This window comes from Microtus pennsylvanicus, chromosome 19 (genome assembly GCF_037038515.1).
Source record: "Microtus pennsylvanicus isolate mMicPen1 chromosome 19, mMicPen1.hap1, whole genome shotgun sequence".
Lineage (NCBI taxonomy): Eukaryota > Metazoa > Chordata > Mammalia > Rodentia > Cricetidae > Microtus > Microtus pennsylvanicus.
Genome location: NC_134597.1, coordinates 30,116,095 through 30,136,830, shown reverse-complemented (window position 1 = coordinate 30,136,830; position 20,736 = coordinate 30,116,095). Strand labels below are relative to the sequence as shown.

General features: G+C 39.3%; 1 protein-coding gene across 1 annotated transcript in view; it reads left to right on the top strand.

Moving 5' to 3' along the window:
• The window catches only part of Ptn (pleiotrophin), an 85,282-nt gene extending 79,195 nt beyond the window's left edge, over nt 1-6,087 (top strand). The window contains exon 5 of the mRNA XM_075953821.1: nt 5,319-6,087. Within this exon, the coding sequence (XP_075809936.1) occupies nt 5,319-5,374 (56 nt within the window). The 3' untranslated portion in view covers nt 5,375-6,087. The remainder of the gene's footprint in view (nt 1-5,318) is intronic.
• The last annotated feature ends 14,649 nt before the right edge of the window (nt 6,088-20,736 follow it).

Here is a 20,736-nt window from a genome sequence, read left to right as displayed (position 1 = left end):
CTGGGGTTGCAGACTCACCCTTCAGAGTCCATCCTAGAAAAGCTTGTCCTTTTACATAGGTTCTTGTGATTCAAGCTCAAGTCCTCATACTCTTGAAACAAGCACCTTGCCTACTGATCCACCTTCTCAGCCCCACCTCTTTGTCCTCAGTGTCAATAAGATACATTTAAAACATATTCTCTTCTTCTGTAGGACGAATGAAAAAGGCAAGAATACATGTTTTGACCTTCTAGAGCGGATGATCTTAAGGACATACATACATGAACTGGTCAGACACAAATTCAGTGATGTATTCATTCACTAGAGCTGCTGTACAAAGCACCCTAGACTCAATACCTTAAACAACACGTATGCCTTGCTGCATGATTCTGGAAGCTACCAGTAAGAGACTGAGGTCTGTGTAGGTTGGTGTCTTCTGCTATCTCTCTCTTTGCTTGGAAATGGCTATTTTCTTCCAGTGTCCTCAGGTTTCTGAGGATACCAGTCACCAGATTAGGACTTCATTTGGGCTGAATTACTCCTGAATTACTCCAGATATTTTGACTCCACAATATACATGGATTGGGGCTTTAGCATGTACTTAGGGAAACATATTTAACCTCGTTTCATCCATGTCTATCATTTTTTGAACCCCCGAGAAAAATTCATATGGAAGCAAACAAGGAACAATTCACAGGGTTATAAAAATCTTCACATCCTGAAGTTCATGCTTCTCATCATTTTGTCAATCATCATTTAGTATTTTACTGATGCTGATCATATATTAAAGTGTTATTGGGTATGGCAGCAGAAAACATTAATGATCTAAGTGGAAATGTGACATTTCTAGCAGATGCCATCAATATAATTGCTTATCATCTATAATATAGCAAATGTTTTTCATTTCAGAAATAATATATTAAATATTTAGATGTCATCCCTGTTGCCTCAGGGTGGACAAAATCAGTAGGAAAGTCATTGCTGAGTGCAAGATCATGACAGTGGCCCACCGACTCAGGAAAGGGAAGAGATTTTTGCAGAAAAAGAGAAAGCCAAATACTGATTTCTCATCTCTGTGTGTGAAAAGGTGTTAAAATATGAGGATTGTGCAGCTATATTAGTAAACTAATAATAAAACTTGTCCATTTTCTACCTTGTATATGCAAGAGTCAAGTCAATCAGTGACCCTGACACACCAACACATGGCTGGTTTTTCTTTCATGTCAGCTGTACATAGAAAGTACATTATAAATTTTCTGAGAAAGCAAAGAAGACCTCATATGCTCTCCCCCCACCACACACAAAAAGGAAGTGGGAAGTTGGGAAGAAAAAGAGACTGGGATGCTTGTAGAAAGAGAAATAAACTTGGTTTACATTATTTAGATGTCATTATTGCCTATTCACTTTATTTATAGCTATTTGTTTCTTTATTTACAACAGTTTATTGATAGGTGCTTGAGTTCCTTTGGAAAATACTTTTTAGGGACTTTCGTTAACTTGGCTCTATTTGGTTGAAATAAATAATCTACCTGTATTGTACCACTTTGTATAATATTTAGCATGTTATATATTACTATTATTCATTTATTCATTTATTTTAGACAGGGTTTCTCTGTAGCTTTGGAGCCTCTCCTGGAACTCCGTCTGTAGACCAGGCTGCCCATGAAATCACAGAGACTGCCCGCCTCTTTCTCTTGAGTGCTGGGAGTGCCCACCCTCAGTTACACAGTTCCTCCAACAAGGCCGCATCTCCCAGTTCCCGTCTAGTAGTGCCATTCCCTAACGACTAAGTATTCACACATAGGAGCCTATGGGGGCCATTCCTATTTAAATCGCCACATGCCTTTCTTCATCCCTGCCATTTTTGCTATGAAACTGAGATAAATCTGCCCCAGAATACTCAACTCTTTCACTTAGAAAGTATCTGTCCTTAAAGTGTTTAAATGGACCCCCCCGACACCATTTCTCTCATTTCCCTAGTATAGAAAAGTATAGAAAATAGTTTAGAAGTTATTCTGCCAACCGCATAATGGTTGTTCCTAAGGGCCTGTGGTGAGAGGAGGAGATGGCTCACATCCTTTGATTATTCAGCTTTGTGGAGCAAACTGACATCATAAGATCCCATAGAAGCTGCTGATAAGAATTTGGATTAGAATTTACAAGAAATGTAGTGCAGTACAATACTGATCTGGAGCTTTAAAACGCCCTATTCTATCCAGGGGATCATCTCCTAATAATCTATACTCAGACAAACATTTTAATGCACCTTGATTGGGAGCAAAAACAACAAAAAGCCATCGCAGCAATCCAAATGAACTATAAAGGAAGAACTGTTTAGAAAAATGGGATACGTTATTTTCTATCATTAAAATACTACTTGGTCATGTTTCAAGGTTTATACAAGTATCAGAGAAAGTAGACTCAGCAGATTTTTAAAGATTTATTTATTTTTATTTTATACGTATGAGTGTTTTCTCTGCCTATATGTCTGTGAACCAAGTCAGTGCCTGGTGCCCAGAGAGTTCAGAAGAAGGCATCAGATCCCCTGCACCTGGAGCTACGGATGGTTGTGAGCTCTATGTGGGTGCTGGGAGAATAACCCAGGTCCATTCCAGGAGCAGCAAATACTTGAACCTCTGTGCCATCTCTCTGGTACGCAACCATTTTCAGCGCATCCCTGCTAAAAACAATAGGAAGAAATATAAATAGAAGTTACCAATAATCATTTTGTTTCCATATTGTAAAATGATGGACAACTCCGGTTAGAATGTAAAATGTTTCTATATTGTCTACATGAGCTCATGCTACATTTAAACACAGAAAAGTTATTAATATTTCCAAGAATGATAAAATAACCCAGAGGGGAGAAATTATCTTTTTTTCACACTGCCTAAAATTTATAAACACTTTTCTTCTTATTAACTCATTTTCCTTGTGGATGTTCACTACTTTATGTCACAGAAATCTGTAATGTATTTGCAGGAAATTAGCAAGAAAAATTGGTCCCAAAGCCATTAAAACCCTGGCATGGTTTTCAACATAAGTGTGGCCTTTAAATATCTTTAAAATTTGAAATATGCACATAGAACAATCTTGAAAACATTTCTTTCTAAAATTTTTTGTAATACCAGCTTTTTTGAAGATGCAGTTTTGTTCCTTCTGCCATTATATGTGAGACGCTCAAGCTGCATCTGGTACACAGTGGAAATGGCGTGCATATGTGCTTCTCACTGAAGAAATGAATGTTTGGGAGGCAGTTGTAGCGAAGTGGATCTCAGAGCCCATCATCTTAGACAGGACTCAATCCCAGTATCCCTCCATGAGGATGCGGGTGTTATTCTTGCCACTTGGCAGACTGACTAATTTCCCTGACACAGGGCAGATGTCACTTCAAGTTGGCACTTGCTTTTTAGTAAGTGCTTCACAAAAGTCTCGAGGTTTCTGCATGAAGAAAATGGGCCCGGGATGTGCTATGATCTGAAACATCCTCCCCATTCTTCTCATTTCCTATTGGCAGTTGTAGTTTGACTTTCTTTCAGACTGCTGGCTCACAAATAACAATGAGGAGACTTATTATTAATTGTGAAAGCTTAGCCTTTGGCTGGGCTTGCTTTTAACTAGGCCTTACGGCCCGTATTTTTAAGCCTATGGTTCTGTCACGTGACTCGTTAGCTCGTCTCTGTACTGCGCATCCTGCAATCCTCTGCATCTCCCTGGTGCATTCCTCGTGTCTAGATGACTCCTCTTTCTCTCTCTCCCTGGAAATCCCACCAATCCTCTCCTACCTAGCTATTGGCCATTCCGTTCTCTATCACACCAGTCACAGAAATACGTCTTCATACAGTGGACAAATACCCCACAACAGGTAGTTGCTACACTTTACTGGAGTTCCTTTGGTTCTTGGAGGCCATCATAATGATGGAGCTTATAATCATAATTTATAGCAATAGGAGGTGCTTGAAATTTTACTATTTTGTTAAAAGGTCTCAGGACTTTAGGAACACTTTCCAACTAATTGCAAACACAGACAATGCAAACATTTACAGAGCGAGGGCCATCTTGTATCTGTGTCCCAACCATGAACACTCCTCTATGAACTTAGTCATAGGCCAAGGAAAGGATGAGGGTTTGCAAACCCAGGGGGCTGAAACATCAGTGTGTTGCTGTGACGGATCTATGTCTCTATATTTTCTACATGAGCCCATGTTATGTGTAAAATATCTGGAGTTGGGAACAAAGCAGACATTCCCCCAGCAGTAGCCCTTCCCCTCACATGTTGCTCATTTCCTACCAAGCATGTCTGCTCCATGGGATTAGTCCAGGAGGGAGAAAGTGATGGAGAGCCTGGGGTTTGAGTTAATGTTTGGCATGCTATGCCACTTGGCTCTGTTTAGTGTGAACTAAAGGGCTCTTCTGTTATACATCAGTGTCTGGGTCCTCCTTACTCTAAATGCTTTGGAGAGTGGCCACTGCATGACCACTATAAAGCACTTGGCTTCACCAAGTGAAGTTCTGCCCTAGGTCAAGTGGGGACCCTCATGCTCAAACCAAACCTTTGTCTTACCTTGAAAACTACTGAAATGAAACTGGCTTTATCCAGAGAGTTAATTCAGGCTTTGCTCTTAAACGTAAGAAAACAATGTTAACCTTCCAAATGTGACCCTCTGTGTTCTCATATCAGTCAAAGAGAGATGTAAGAACATTGAATAGAGAAGGATGGAGCCATTTGGTGCAAATCCTAATGGGCTAATGCGTGGATCTAGTAGAAGGCAGGTCGATACCCTCTGTGTGTTTCACCCAACTCTATGACCCTGTAGATGGACTACATACCATATGGTCCATTGTTCTCCTATAAAAAGAGCTGCCTGAATGTATCAGCAGCTGGGGATACAGACTAGAAGCACTTAGGAACTGTTTGCTCAGAAGGAAAAGAAAAAAGAATGCTAATGAACATTTTCAGTCGAAGGGACTCTGAGACGCACTGGAGCTAAACAAGGCTGCTGAAGCCTTCCATCAGGAAGAGATCCGGTTCACTCCCAAGAGAGGCCAGTCTGCTGTATATGTCTTCTAAGCAGGACCCTCAAACAATATTTGACATTCCAAATGGAAGCAAGAAACACAGTAACAAGCATGTTTAGTGGTACACATAGGTAGGCTGTGTTCCTGCTTATTTTTATAGGTATTCCCCCAGCTCTTGTTTGTGCACATGTACACACACTGGCAATTTAGCAAGAGCCAACGCCTTGTGTGCTGAACTCGGCCAATTATAAGAAACCTGTCTTCCCTCTCACAGATTAGTACCCTGATGCTGTTCTCTTTCTCTCTCTTTGAAACTGCAGCAGAATCAAAGAAGAAGAAAAAGGAAGGCAAGAAGCAGGAGAAGATGCTGGATTAAAAGACGCCACTCTCCGTGGGCCAGGAAAAGAACATCAGCAAACAGGATTAGTTAACTATTACATTTATACCTACTGTAGTCTTTTTATTCAACAGTTATCTGTAGCTTAAGTACACGATAGGAAAAAAAAAAACAGAAAAAAGACTTTTTTTTTGTAGTAGCGTTTTTAAAAAAAATGTATGCCATAGAACCACTAGGGGCTTATAATAAAGGACTGTAATACTGTTTAGAAAGTTGAGCTGTAGTATGTGATAGGTGGTAGGCAATTGAGGTAAGTTTTTTTTGATGTTCTATGATGTTTCACCTTTAAATCTTTTTTCTTTAATTTTTTTTACACCCCCCCCCCTTGGGCAGCAATTTAAATGCTACAACCATGTAAACTAGTTCTCTTGCTAGATAGGTTTTCACCTAGACTTTTTTTTCCCGATTGTGAAAAATATATACTAAACAAAGCAGCAATAAAAATATAATCATTCTATTGGAGAGAAATACATTGCTTTCTGCCAGTGGAAATTTCTTTAAAAATTAACAAATTGAGAGAAGGAGAAAGGCAAAACAGTGATGTCGTTCATGGTGATTTCTGTTTTTTAAAAAAGCATTAAGACATGGAATTCTTTCACTTTGGCAGAAACATTGGTTTTCTTGATGAAATTATTTTTCCATCTGAGGAAAGAGAATCTAGGAAAAATAAATCAAAGTGATACTGAATAAAAGGTGGTTTGTGTGCAATAATTTCATATTGTAATTCTCTCTTTGTCAGCCATGTTGTGAAAGTCCATCACGCAAGCTAGTTAAAATCCTCATGGGCACAAATGTTACTAATGTGTTTCTTCTTCTTTTTCTTTTCTTTTGTGATTTAGTAAGGTGTACAGGCTGAACATCCCTAAACACCAAATCTGCTAAATACCCAACAGTTTTGTGTACAGACCTTATTTCACACATGAAAAATTCTACCCATGACCCCAGGGAAGACTCAGAGTTAAAATTCAAGCACACAGAAGTATTGCATAAACTTACCTGGGATTGTGTGTACAAAGTACATAGGAAACAATTCAAGTCAGTACTTAGTGCTGGATTCCATTCCTTAGACACCTCATTGTGTATAGACAAATTATAAAGTGAAAAAAATCAAATGTGATATCCCTCATTCCAAATATTTGAGATAAAAAACTCTTGACTGTATCAGTATTGAATAATTTCATAATGGAATTCAACAAATTTCAATAAAGCTTCAAAAATTAGTATTTAATGCAAGAGAGGAAGGTTCATCTATTGAATGAGTTTTGGATAAGCATGATACAGACAAAACGCAAACAAACTGACAGTTTTCAGAAACAAGAGTTTGTAGTCTGTCCTATACCGCAAATACTGAAGAGACTGAAAGCTCCTTCCCCAGTTGACATTAAAGTGTAATCTTGAGGAAACAAGCCCAGGTTTCTCCCTCTCAGAGAAACAAAGACGCTGGAAAGCTCTAGACTATGGTACAAAGACTTGACAGAGTCATCACTGATCCTAAGATATTCAAATTTGATGAGCAAATATCTGTCTACGAAGATGATCGCAACTTCATTTTCATAGACGGTAGCCCTGCACATTGTGGACTAGCCACAAAACAGCTAATTACACCTGGCTGTGACAAGCAGCCAGAGGCATCCACAGCTAAGCCTTGCAGGCCTTCTTGTCCAAGACTCCACCTGAGCTTGGGAATCTAAAAAGTCCATTTCAGCCATAAGTCAAAGCCAGATGCCAGTGGGGAATTTAACAAGGATGAACTTGTAAGCATCTTAAGTATTGGTGCTTAATAAAATCAGAGTGCGGTGTAAAGCCCAACTGACAGAAACACGGATAGGAAATGTGGTCCTTTTGTGTGCCGGCCTTCACAGGAAAAGGTACTCATGGGGATGGATGGACGCGGGGATAGAAAGGCAGTGTCTCAAGTGGGGTTTTGACAGTGTATTACCAAAGGGCGGAGTGATGAAAGACTCTGCAGCCACATTTGTTAGACTCCAGGCTAACACCGTTGTCATCATCATACAAGCAAAGCAGTCAGCCATGAATCATTGATGAATTAAGGTGAACTAGACCAGAATCTCCCAAGGGAAAGGCAACCCTGTAACTAACTGTGATGCGCTCCGTTAGTCACAGGACAAGACAGGAATCTAAAAGTAGGCGGGGTTCTCTGCTGTGTCAACTATGACTCTTGGCATATATTAACAGCCCCCCAATTCACTGCAAGAAGAAAATGGGGTCACAATCTTAATCACCCTCACATCTGGTGTGACATTCAACTCTCCTTAAGTCTTGAGAACTTCGAACATCTTAAGATGTTAAGTGCACAGAAGCACTGAACTGGTGTAAGAAACAGTTAACCAAACCAATGGTGCTCACAAATAAGAAAATAGCAGACTGCTGCCACTCACTGGATACACTGTCGAGAAAATGCCCTCTCCTCAAGTGTCCCCATTTTTATCAATGACATTTCAGTGTTCAATGTTCCTGAAAGATGGGAAGAGAAAGGTAAGGAAACCAACTTCATTTCCTCAAACTCTTAAAGTGATTTCCATCCTATATTTGGGAAGACACAACGCAGCTTTGCCTGAACCCTGGTAAAATACGACTTCCCATAGCACAGAGTGGCTTCCTGCTCAGTATGTTGTACAGATCCTCCATCCTCCAACTTTCCCGGTGATCCTGAAGATTTGATACTGTTACCCCCGGATGTGAAGAGAGTCACTGTAAAAACATGAACGACTTCACATCTTGTTATCTCTGTTGGAGAGGAACGGAACAGCGAATTTATCTCTGAGCATTTCCCAAGGAAAAAAAATGAGTAAAATAGTGGATGGAAAAGGCATTGGTCTCAGCTGTACCTCTAGAATTAAGCTTTTGGCACCTGTTAGGTCTTCTCTCTCTGTGTGTGTTTATCTCAGTTTTTTTTCCACTGCCCTTTTCCCCTCCCTTCCTATTTCTTCATACATAAGAGAAACAAAGGTTGCCTTCGGTTGCATTGTGACCCCTTGTGAAATGTCCTCTTGATCTGCTGCTCCTCTGAGTGTGACGGCTGATGTGTGGTAGGCCTGTAGCTGAAACAGAGGATTTTCCCAGATGCAAACACATTACTTTGACTCTTCTATGGGGGCTTACCCTGAATTCCTCACAGCGAGCTTCCTGGTACTTACATGTCTGTGCATCACCAGACAAGCATGAGACCTGCACATAACGAGCAAGGCTCCACCTTTCCACAAGGAAACTGTTTGACTCATCACTGAAGATACAAGTAAACAGGGAAGATGGGATGCTCCAAGGGCTGCACAAGTCGACATTAAAACACAAAAGAGTTGTAATATAACAAGTTACCTTTCTACTGTCAGGGATATAAAAAATCGAATCTATTATTTACTATAGGACAAATGTCACAAATCCCAGGTCATGAGGGCTCAGGAAAATTAACTGTGAAAAAATGAATGCAAACTTGAACATAAGATCAACAATTGTTCGTATATTGTCATTTTCATTCCCAAGAACGTTATTATCATAAGATATGTGGACATTAATCTTATTTTCACGGGCTCAGAATTATTGGACCCCTGTTTCAAAATTGCCAATATCACAAACTGAGTATTATGTCTAAGTATGTAGTACTGGACCGCATTCTAGAGAGAAGGAGAAACATCATGACACTCAAGTAAAGGGCACAGATAGATGTGCTATCTATCTATCTATCTATCTATCTATCTATCTATCTATCTATCTATCTATCTATCTATCTATCATCTACCTACCTACCTACCTACTTATCAATTATCTATCATGGTGCTCACCAAGTCAAATAAGTTCTACCTAATGATAATGAATTAGTATTATTCAAAAACACTTTTTGGAAAAATACAGACAGTTTGTTTATGAGGAGGACATATCAGTGAAATATTGAGAGTTCATATAGTAAGAAGTAAAGGTTTGCAAAAGAATTATCTAATTTGCCCTATAGAGGAGAACTCTTTAGATCTCCTAACACTAGGCACATGTGATAGATAAGGTCTGTTGAGTGCTGTCAGGCTGCCCTCATTTCCCACAAACATCTTTCGATTTGCACATCTATCTCCCATGGTGTACCATATGCCAGGAGTATGTGTTCTGTCCAAATTGTGAACTCCTATCAGCTTGATTTGAGAAATGTTTTAGACAATTATAGTATATGGGTTGAGGGACTGGCAGCCTCTTGAATCACACTGTGACACAAAGTGTTGGCATTCTCCATGCCCCATGAAATGAAGGACTATTTTTAACAAGCAAAGGGAAACTTTCATTGTGTGACCGCTCCTTCGGGTTAGGAGGTGAGCTATCTCAGCAAACAGCTTGCCTTCCCTTGGCCTGATAAATGGATGTTCTTTTCCTGCCCAGCTAAAGAGGCTTGTATTAATCTAAGCCTTTGTGGCTTTTCCAGAATTCTATATTTCAAGTAGTCTAGATGAAGAGAGAAAAGGCTATAATTGCATTTCTTACTAGTTTATATCAGAAGTTTACCAATCTTATAATCAGGATCTAATAGAGATAATAAAATATCTATTTTGAGCTATTAGAAAAAAACAGGACTGGGTTCATGCTGCAGCCCTAATCTATCCTCTAATGTTTGAGTCCTTGCCTCTACATTAAAAGATGTCTAACAAGCTAAATCAATTGCTTTGAGTGGCATTTGACCAGGGTTTCCAATGATTTAATAAAGAAACTTAACCTTAGGTGGGAAGTTGAATTCACACTTTCCGACAAGCACATCCTAGTCAAGAAATCTAACCAAATTCAAAATGAGATTATTTTCTTTTAAGAAGTGTGTTTCCAAAGTCTTTTTGAGCAAATAAGAATCTTGGTTAACTATACAGATTAGTTCCTGAAAATATTCTTGGGCGTGTTTCTGCTTCTAAGCATGGATCATACATTTCTCCCCATAGGCTACCCTAACATATTCATTAATAATTTATGCATTCGTTTGTTCTGCATCGTTATGACATGTTCAGCACTGGTACAGATGTTGGGAGTTCAACAAAGAACAAAACGACATCTTGGTGTTCAGGAAATTGATACTCCTATGGGGGAAAGGCACACTGAATGTTGCTGCACAGCATAAAATTGATGTGTCAAAGTGTGGTCGTGTCATGGCATGGCATGGCATGATTTTCCCCATTGTTCCATGAGACTTTGTGCCATATGATGCTAATCTGTGTCACATTCATGTGACTTCTTACAGAAAGAGATAGACTATTGAAGTCTGATACTGGACATGTAGGTGGTTTCAGTACTTCATATTTTCCATACATCATTTTTTTCCCAAAAAGTATGTCCATCAAGATGACCAGTCTTTTTACATGGCCTCACAAAGTACTCTGAAGTTCAAAACTGAAAACCACCAAGCCTTCATAGGCCACAACCCAGGATCTGATCACCTTTTAAGCCAAAATCTAATGGTTAAATGAAAGGACTTAAAAGGGAAGCCCATATTTTAAGGACAGAATTACATAAGAAAGTTAATCTAGAGTCATTGGTTATTGGGGGCAAATAATTTGGGGATGAAGTGGATATCTATCTATCTATCTATCTATCTATCTATCTATCTATCTATCTATCTATATGTAGAGAGAGAGAGAGAGAGAGAGAGAGAGAGAGAGAGAGAGAGAGAGAAAGAAAGAAAGAGAGAAAGAAAGAAAGAGAGAAAGAGAGAAAGTAGAGTAAATAGAGAAGAAGGCAGACTTGCTAGTTAAGGGAACAGCCTAGAGAGGTGACCAAATCTCACCATGACCTTGAGACAGAATTGAGCAACTACAAAGGGCAGTCAGTGCAAAAGTTCTTAGAAGGGAGTTTTCAGAAAATTCCAGGAGAAGTGAGAAATCAGTAGATAAAGCAATGTGAGCAAAAGGGGAAGGTCCAAGAGGTTAGAAAACAATGATAATGAGCTGTGTACCAATGACGTCCAAGACTGAAAGAGCTGTTTGGTTCTCTTGTGAGGGACCCCATTTCCCCAAGCAAAGGAAACAGAAGATGAACAAGGGCAAGAGACTTCAAAGTTGGAATTTGCTTGAGGGTTTCAAATGCTCAATTATAAACTTGCTAAGTATCTCATGCCCAATAGTTTCCTCAAAATTCATATAAGATAGGTGGAGAACACCCTCAGTTGACCTAGTCCAATTTAATAAGCTGCATGATACATTTCTCAATTTGATTCATTAATCAATGTTGCATGGCAACTCACCAAAAGAGATCCTTAGATATGGTCACAGGAAGGCTCTAAAGGTAAAAACATTAGCATTAAATGTGCAATTCTCCCATATTCTTATAAATTTCATTCTCAGTAACCCAGGCATCCCAGAATTCTCCAATATATATTACTAGTCTAAGAGTAATGTTGATCTCATTTTTTATGACCTTAGCATAATAATCAATTCTCCATACTCCAGTGGTCCCTGGAGGTCTGTAAGCATCAGATTCTGCAAAAGTCAGTATTCATTAGTCACAGATAATAAAAACTTCTATTTTAAAGCTCTGTGTGTGTGAAAATTTTTTTATAACTTTATTCAGCAGCTCAGGGAACTGAGTCATAGAAGGCTAGAGGAATGAGAATGCTGAAAGATGCAGGACCAAACATATTAATAGCTCTTCATTAGTTCCAATCAATTTAAGTCTTAGTGTGGGATGCTCCTTAGTAAGGGTCAAACGGTTCCTTTATTGTCAATGCTTGTGATCTTCTTATTGACAGTCTACCAGAATCACATGGAAATGAAGGGAAAGAATTCTCCAAAGATGGATTCACTTCTCTAAAATGAAAAGGGAATGTCAGAATGCATGAAAATAATATGCATTTTAATTGATTGAAATATTAAGATTTTAAAAAGAAATTCTAGAAGTTATGCATTTGCATGGGTTCCAACTATATGCAAGTTGAATGCAAAGAAAGGAGGCTGGTGGGCAATGAAGAGTCATCTCTAATTTCAGGAGAATCCCAAGTAAATGACAGCATTTACACAGACAGAATTTAAGTTTGCCACCTGGAAGTGGCTTATATCATTAGCTTGATCAATGAAATAGTTAAAGTAGCAATTAATTTAGCCAATCAGGGAAAATTTCCAACTGAGAAATAATGAAGGTCATTTGGATCTGCCTCATATTTGCTTCCGGCTGTCCAGTTACTTTCTTTCTTGATTTCCCCCTCTTCTATTATTGCTGAAATACTGCTTTCTTCTGATCCCAAGAGATCCGACTTCACAATAACCTGGTACCTCAGGCATCAGAGACCTGGTGTCATAGAGAGTGACGACTTCCCAAATAGGGGAATGGATGCTCTCACCTAACCAGTGAGGTTCCCTGCCCACGTCCTCCTCAACAGATCAAATCCCACTGTAGACTTCACTAACCACTCTCCATTCCGTTATTTGTTACCATCTGGTAAAATAACAAACGTTTGGATCACATTTATTTTGTTTCTCTCATATACATCTCAAACCCAGGACCAGGAACAAGACCTGGGCTTTGATACCAGAGATAAAGTCTTGAGTTTACTTCAAAATTTCTCCCGTCCTCAGCCTATTAGTTTGTAGTCATCCCGGAAGTGCAGTCTCTTTAAGACTTGGGTCTGGTTTCCTCTCCCTGACCATCTTCATCAGCACCCTGGCACACCATCACCACCCTAAGTTCAGCCTTGCAGAATACCTTGCCAGAGCTGCAGAGAGCCATGTGGTGCACTCCCCTTCTCCAGGCCAGGACTCCACATTCTGCTTGACTTTACAACTGTGGTTTCCTTGTTCGCTTGTTCAATGCGTGTTTTCATTTCTTGTCGGTTCTCCTAAGGTCAGGCTGTCTAAGCTCCATTCAAGTATTCTCCACGCTGTTATGGTCTTACCCTCTGCAGCTGTTTCGTCTTCAAACATCTTCTTCCTTTTAGAATCTCTCGTGCACACATAACCTTTGTTTCTAGATGCAACTTTCTAAAGCCAGCCACCTTTATTTTCAAGTGGGCACTGAGGAAGCGGAGTTCATTTTCTTTTTTTTTTTTTAAGATGGAATCTCAAAGTAGTTTTTTTTTATTGAGAAAAGGAAAAAAAAAACAAGTTTCCGCCTCCTCCCAGCCTCCCATTTCCCTCCCCCTCCTCCCACCCTTCTCCCCCTCCTCCCACCCTTCTCCCTCTCCCCCTACTCCTCTCCCCCTCCCTCTCCAGTCCAAAGAGCAGTCAGGGTTGGGAGGAGGGAGTTCATTTTCATAGAATCAAAATGGATGAAAGAGAGTGAAGAAACAGGGAAAAGGATGAGAAGTATAAAATCTTATTCACTCATACAGTGTTAGCAATTGCCTTCCGCACCAAGTTCTCAAGCCTCCTGGAGAAAACTAATAGATGGGCCAACTTAGAGGCTGTAGGGATATACAAAAAAATGAAGAAGACTAAAGACAAAATCTAATGCAGAAAAATATTCCTAACATTTTTTTGTTTGTTTTATAAACCCCTTTGACTATCTGGAGTAACGTGTGTCCTTAACAGAATACTGCCTATTAAATTCAAAATAGATTTGATTATAAATGACTCCAATTATATTAAAATACTACTATCATTATACCGAGAAAACAAAATTTTTCTTTAGAAAATCTCTGTCTCGTTATTAACAAATCAAGTAAGAAGAGCTACTGAGAGTGACAGTGTGTCGTAATGGCACTTGTCTACTGTGGGAGGAATCTGTCAATCAATGACAAATCCACAAATACTGTTCATGCCACTGTGGTTTATCAGCCTTCCTTACGAGGGAGAAAACCAGTGATTTTAGTCCCATTAGTACTGCATGAAAATAAATATGCTTTCTTCTAGCTAAGTCATAGATTCCTGTATCAATGATGAAACAGGAGCCTTGGAACTTTTATTATATTAAATAGCAATTATTAGTGTTTCATTAGGTTAATGCAATAACTGTAGCCTAGGAGAACAAAATAAACTATATCAAGAGACACAGACATGAATTAGAGTTACAGTTAAATGTCTCTTTTCATTTCTTTTCTATGAATTTAATAATATAAAAGTATGTTAAGAAATATTTAATAACTCAAGAAAAGTTTCTTGAGGTAATTCATAGTACATATTTATACTTTCTTCCATATATTCTTCTTCATGAATGCAGATAGAGCAATGCTGATTGAACCTGAATAGAAATATCCTAGAGAACATTGCCAACCTATTATATGTAAATGGTTTCACACTTTAGATATGCATTTATCTTCTATGCCACCCTTTTATGTATTGGCTCAGAAGGTGTTTTATTTATTACTGACCTAAGAACTAGTCTATTTAATTTAGGATGCATCTCACAGCAAAAGAAACAAACAAATAAACAGCAGCCACAACAATGAAAACCCACTTAGTTTTAATAGATAAATGACCACAGGATCTACTGGACCCAACATAGAAACACTGCCTGGAGGTGTGTAGACCAGCACTAGATGGAAAAACCTTTTTAAAGAACAAAGCTAAACTATGAGAACTTGAGAAGTCCATTTGTGTAGTGTGGGCATTGTATTCTAGAACATGCAAGGAAATGGAATAATAAAGAAAAATGCAAGATTCAGGTGAATTTCAATTAATGGAGTATTTTAGTATAAGCATGTCACAAATGGCGTGTGGAACAAACAAATTCCTTGTAGAGAAAGTGAATTTGTAACTGTGTGCATCTTACACTCTGTGTGTCACTCTGAGGGCATATTGTATGGATGGAAACAATAGTCTTTATATGGTGTTGTGCTCCAGTGGTGGTCGGAAGAATTCACTAGTAAGATTTTCAGCTGGAAAGGATATAAATTTAGCACCTAATAAAGAAGGATATGTTTTGTGGTTTGTGGCTTTTTTGTTTGCTTGTTTTTTTTTCTTTTGGTTGGGACAAATGACTTAATACCTTGACAAGAGTCTGGCAATGAAGCTCCCTGTTGGAGGAACTATGGGAAGATTCTCAGAGCTATGTAAAAAGTGTGGAGAGTTCGAATCAGAAGTTAAAGGAAAACAGCCACTGCTTGAAGGGTAAGGATAAGCCTCAATAAGAAATTCAGTGAGCACTGATCTTTAAAAGTCAACACCCAGGAACTTCAATTACCTTAGCAATCATGAGAGCTGAGGGATGGCCAAACAGACTGGACTGTCAGAGAATTTAGAAATGGTTCATGGAGCCCTTAGATCAGTTATCCTAGTTAGAGACAAAAACAGAGCAGTGGACAAAGCAACCGGTAACTATGGCCCTGGATATTTACAGCTAGGGAAAAGTGGAGATGGAAGGAGAACCTGGCGTTTGTCCCCTAAAATTTGCTGCTCAGGTTTTAATTCCAAGCTATGTATAATTACAATCAAATTACTGGAAAGATGTTGAATTCAATAAAGGGAAATTCTTTGACACAGTATGGCAATGAATTATGACAGTGGTCCCTTTGGCCCTTCCTCAAGTGTGTCTCTAGACATTTGCTGGCTACTGTGTACTAGAGAAAGGATACCTACTGTGTGGAGACGGTGCCTAACACCATCATGACTGTCTGCAGAAGTGGAGGTCTGCAGGAGCAAGTGAGAAATGCGCCCTAGATAACATCCAGGTCACAGATGGTCAATCCCGTCTGCAGACCCTGTCATGCCCAAATAGTCTAAGTTCCAGAATGTTTAATTGGAATGGGTATGGTTAGTAATTTCAATATCTGCCAGGCTGGGCCATTGGTGGAAAGAAAAAGCTATCAAAAGGAACCCTTGCAGCTGCCATCCCAGTGAAATCAATATGTTTAATTAAAAAAAAATCAAAGGACCCCTTGGAGTTGAGTTGGTGATGGAGACCACCAATGCAAACCTAATGCACACTGCAAAAGTCTCCATATAAAGAAGCCCAGTCCTGGCACCATTGGCAGGGCAGGTTAATGATGCCTCTGCTATGCTGTAGACAGCTATTGACTTGGCAAATGTACTTTGTTATTTAATTAGAAAAAGAATTACAGTATATATTTTTAATTTTTGTGCTTTGCCTTGTTATATACATTATGTATATATATATTATATATACACATATGTACATATATACACACACATCATATGTACATCACATACTATACACTTACATATTATATACTACATATTATATATAGCATACATTACATATATAATACAGATCCAAGTATAGCACATATTATATATGATATGTTTATTTTGATATACAATTAATACATCATATTAAAATACAAAAATGCACTTATAGCTTAGATACATTAACAAATACATTTTAAGAAGTGATTGCTTTCTAAAAGTGATCATAAACTCAGTGTCCCAGAGGATACATGTAAAGTCCATTTAAAAAGAACAGTCGCTCTTAGATTAAAAGAACTGATTAAAAGGAATAAGACTCCTTCCACACAGCTTTCAAACACAGATGAGACCTGAGATACTAGCAGTTGGGAGAGGAAAAGAGATAGTGTGATGGAGAGTCTTCATTGTCGTCTTCCTAGAACTAATGAGACCTGCAACAAGGTGTATTGTAACACCCGATTCTGTGTTACCCTCTTGGTACAGTTTGCGCGCCACTGTACGGTATGCAAGTCGGGCAAGGGCCTGGAGATTGAAAGAACACACAAGAGACCTGGGTCATTCAAAAGGAGATCAGCCGAATGCGTTTATTCAACCTTGGGGAAATCCTAATATACCTTGCTGCTGCACAAGGATTTCCACCCAGGCAGGTGAGAAATTAACACTCCAAAGATGGAATAAACAATGCCCTACAGCTAATCACCAGGCGGGGCAGAGGGAGCACAGGAACAAACAGAATGTTTTAGCTGGCTGACCAGAAACTGTCCTCAAGATGCACCCCAGGAGCAGAGGCAGACTCGGGCCCTACAGTGTATCTCTTCAGACTTCCTAAAAAGTTTAGCTAAAGAGACAAGTTCCCACCCTGAAAATGATCAACACCACAGGATGGACTGAGGTACCAGACTAGAAAAGAAAATTCAAAGAACTGAGAACTGAGAAGCCGCATCCATCCCCTTCTGCTCACCAATCACAGACTCAGAGTAACTAGCTGCCTTCACCTCCTGCTGCAGTGAGACTTCACCTCTTACTAAATTGTAAACTAAAGTAATCCCTTCCTTCCTACAGTTGCATTTGTCAGGAATTTGATCACAGCAACAAGAAAAATAACTAACCCATATGGCTAACATCAGAGCTGGGAGCTAAGGATGAGAAAGGATGGTTGACACAGGGGAAGAAGGACAGTAGCTACCCACAGGGCAATCTAAGTGTGAGTGTGTTTAGAGAGGGGTTACTCGTACTATCTAGCTGGACATTACCAACCTTAAGGCTACTCTTATCATGTTTAGGTCTCCACATAGGAAGAAAAGCAATGCCATGTGACAGTCAGCATCAAATGTTGTAGTATATTATTTTAAAATGTGTTAATAGTTGATTATGTTGTAGAATATTTGTTTAATGATGCAAAGATGTGTTGCATTCTTTATGTTGCATTTGTTTAACCCTGTGAAGCTGTGTTACTTTGCCTGCCTAAAACACCTGATTGGTCTAATAAGGAACTGAATGGCCAATAGCTAGGTGGGAGGAAGAATAGGCGGGGTAGGCAGGGCTGGCAGACAGAATAAATAGGAGGAGAAATCTGGGAAGAGAAGATCAAGAATGAGAAAAGAAGGGGCCAGCCATGAAAGCACACAGCCAGGAACAGAATAAAAAAAGAAACAAAAGATATACAAAAATAGAAAAAGGTAAAAGCCAAGGGGCAAAAGGTAGACAGGATAATTTAAGTTAGAAAAGCTGGCAAGAAACAAGTCAAGCTAAGGCTGGGCGTTCATAAGAAAGAATAAGCCTTTGTGTAATTTATTTGGGAGCTGGGTGGCTCCCCTAAGAGATAAAGAGAGAAGATCCAAAAGAGGTAAAAACAAAACAAAACAACAATAAACTGAGCCCAAAATCCAGTTACTTTCATCTCTACGAATTAATTCACAGAGACTATGATTTTAAATTTCAGCTCTACAGCATGCTTAATGTGAGTCCACTCTGTCATGGTTGGCTAAAATTATTATGCTAATTCATTCTCTGTGCCAACTGGGGATCTGTGAGCCAAAGAACACTAGCCCATGTCATGTTGCCCAGTGAGACAGTTTCCAGTGTACAGCCTGACCTTCCCAAGTGATACTTTTGTATTTTGTACCTGTTTCCAAAATTCCTCCAGTTGATGCCAGGTCATTAAAACTCTCAGAGTAGACAGCGTTCTGAATTGAATTAGTTAAAGCATCATTTGCTTTATAGTCACACTTCTCATTTTCACAGTAATATGTGGTTCTTTACTCTGATACCCATCGTGATGGATAGAACTAAACCCAAGGGAGGAGGAGGCACATCAAAATTAAACCACCAGGAAACCTCATTCTCAGCCAGGGAACAGTGAAAGAAACTATAACAACCTCTTGAAAGAAGCCTCTCTTCACATTGTATGAGATTGATGGGAAGAGAATGCTGTTAAGGCGGTAACTCTGGAAGGGAGAGTTTCTATTCATCAAGGAAAACCTCCAAAACTGGAACGAATGGCAGCCCTTATAGTATTGTGGAGTCCACAGAGAACAGGTGCACGAAGCAAGAGTCATCTTGAAATACTTGACTATGCTCTTGCTGACTATAGGACACACTTGAGAAGATAGATTTTATAGGCCAGAAATGGAAAGCCTGTAGGGAAAAAAAAGATCTGTTCTTTTCTTTCACCTTGCTGTATAGCAGAAACATCTTATATGACCCTCTGATACATATTAGCTTCAGTTAGTGTTACCAAGAAATAAAATGTCTGGGCAATGTATACACAAGAGACTTGATGCTTCTATCAATATTTTGATTAGTTGGCTAGAACTCGCTTAACGTGAATTTATCCTCTTAATTTTCTAGACAAACTCCTGACATTTTTCCTATGCAAGAAATAAAATTGAGTTGTGTTGCTTAAGACGTATTTTCTTTCTCCTTGAATAGCATTCTGACATATTGTCAAGTGATTAGGCCACCTGCCCCTCTACTTTAGACTGACTAAAAAAAAAAGGGTGACCTCTGTTGCTGGCTTTGCTCAGGCTGAAGCAATAAATTATCATAGTCTTGGTGTCCTACACAATACACGTTCATTTCTGACAGTCAAACAGTCTAAAATCAAGGTTCCAGGGAAGTTCTCTAAGTTGTTAATCTTTTCCCGCAACCGCCTTTTAATATTCATTTCTGGCTGGTTTGAATTCTATGGCCCTGTCATTATGACATGTACCCCCTTACCTGATACAGCTGGGCCGTGTGCCACTGTGTTCCTAGTTCAGCTAACTAATTACTCTGCTTGGTAATTGAATCATTTTAGTCGTTCCTGTGTTCATCAAACCCAGAGCTTTCTACCTATGCAGACTAAGCGGGCCTTCATTAGGCTGTCCCTTGTTAGCGCCTTAGAAAGCAAATATTCTATACTCCAAGCCTCTGCCAGTGAGACTGTTCCTGCCACACCACTGATTTTGCTGTGGCTCTCACTGCTCATGCTTTTTTTTTTTTTTTTTTTTTTTTGTCTTGGGTAATTTCATGCTACTGTGTCACCCTCAGCACCATTATTCTCACAGAAACCAGGCTATCCACTTTGCTGGGAACAATTCCAGACAGCCAACCTTTCTATAGACAAAATGGATATGGGGCCTCAGCCTCCCTCCTGACTACGTTTCAGAAATCCTGAAAGGTCTATGCACTGGCCTAGTCTAAACCCGTGCAATAGGTGTTATGTCCAATTCTTAAGTGTCCAGGCTGAAAGATCAATTTAATCTAATATTACCATTCATTCATTCATTTGTATATTTATTCATGTATTTTTTTTTGTTTACCTACTGTATGCCAGGCATTCTTCTAAATCTTGGGGTAGAGCATTAAACAAAGTAGATAATATGTCCTTGAAGAACTTACATATTAAGGGGCATATAAAATTCCTAGTGTAAGCTAAGCCACATGCAGTTTCTAAACTGGTGGTGAGAATTTGCAATCATTCAGAAGTTCAATCATTTTCATGGGCTTTCATGGTAAATAATCTTTGGGAAGCTCCCAGCAATTGATCACATATGTATCCAGACATGGTGGTGGTAGCTTCACAAACTAGAGCAGGGAGCCTGAGCACAAAGCAGGTGAAGGGAAGTTTTGCAGGACGGGCAAGAGAAATGACTTAGCAGTTAAGAGAGCTCTTCCCAGCACTTACATGGGCGGCTCACAATCTCGTGGATTTCCAGTCCAGGGGATCCAAAGCCATCGTCTGCTCTGTACAAGCACCCACATGTACAATGCCTTCACACATAAATCTGTTTTTAGAAGAAGTAAACC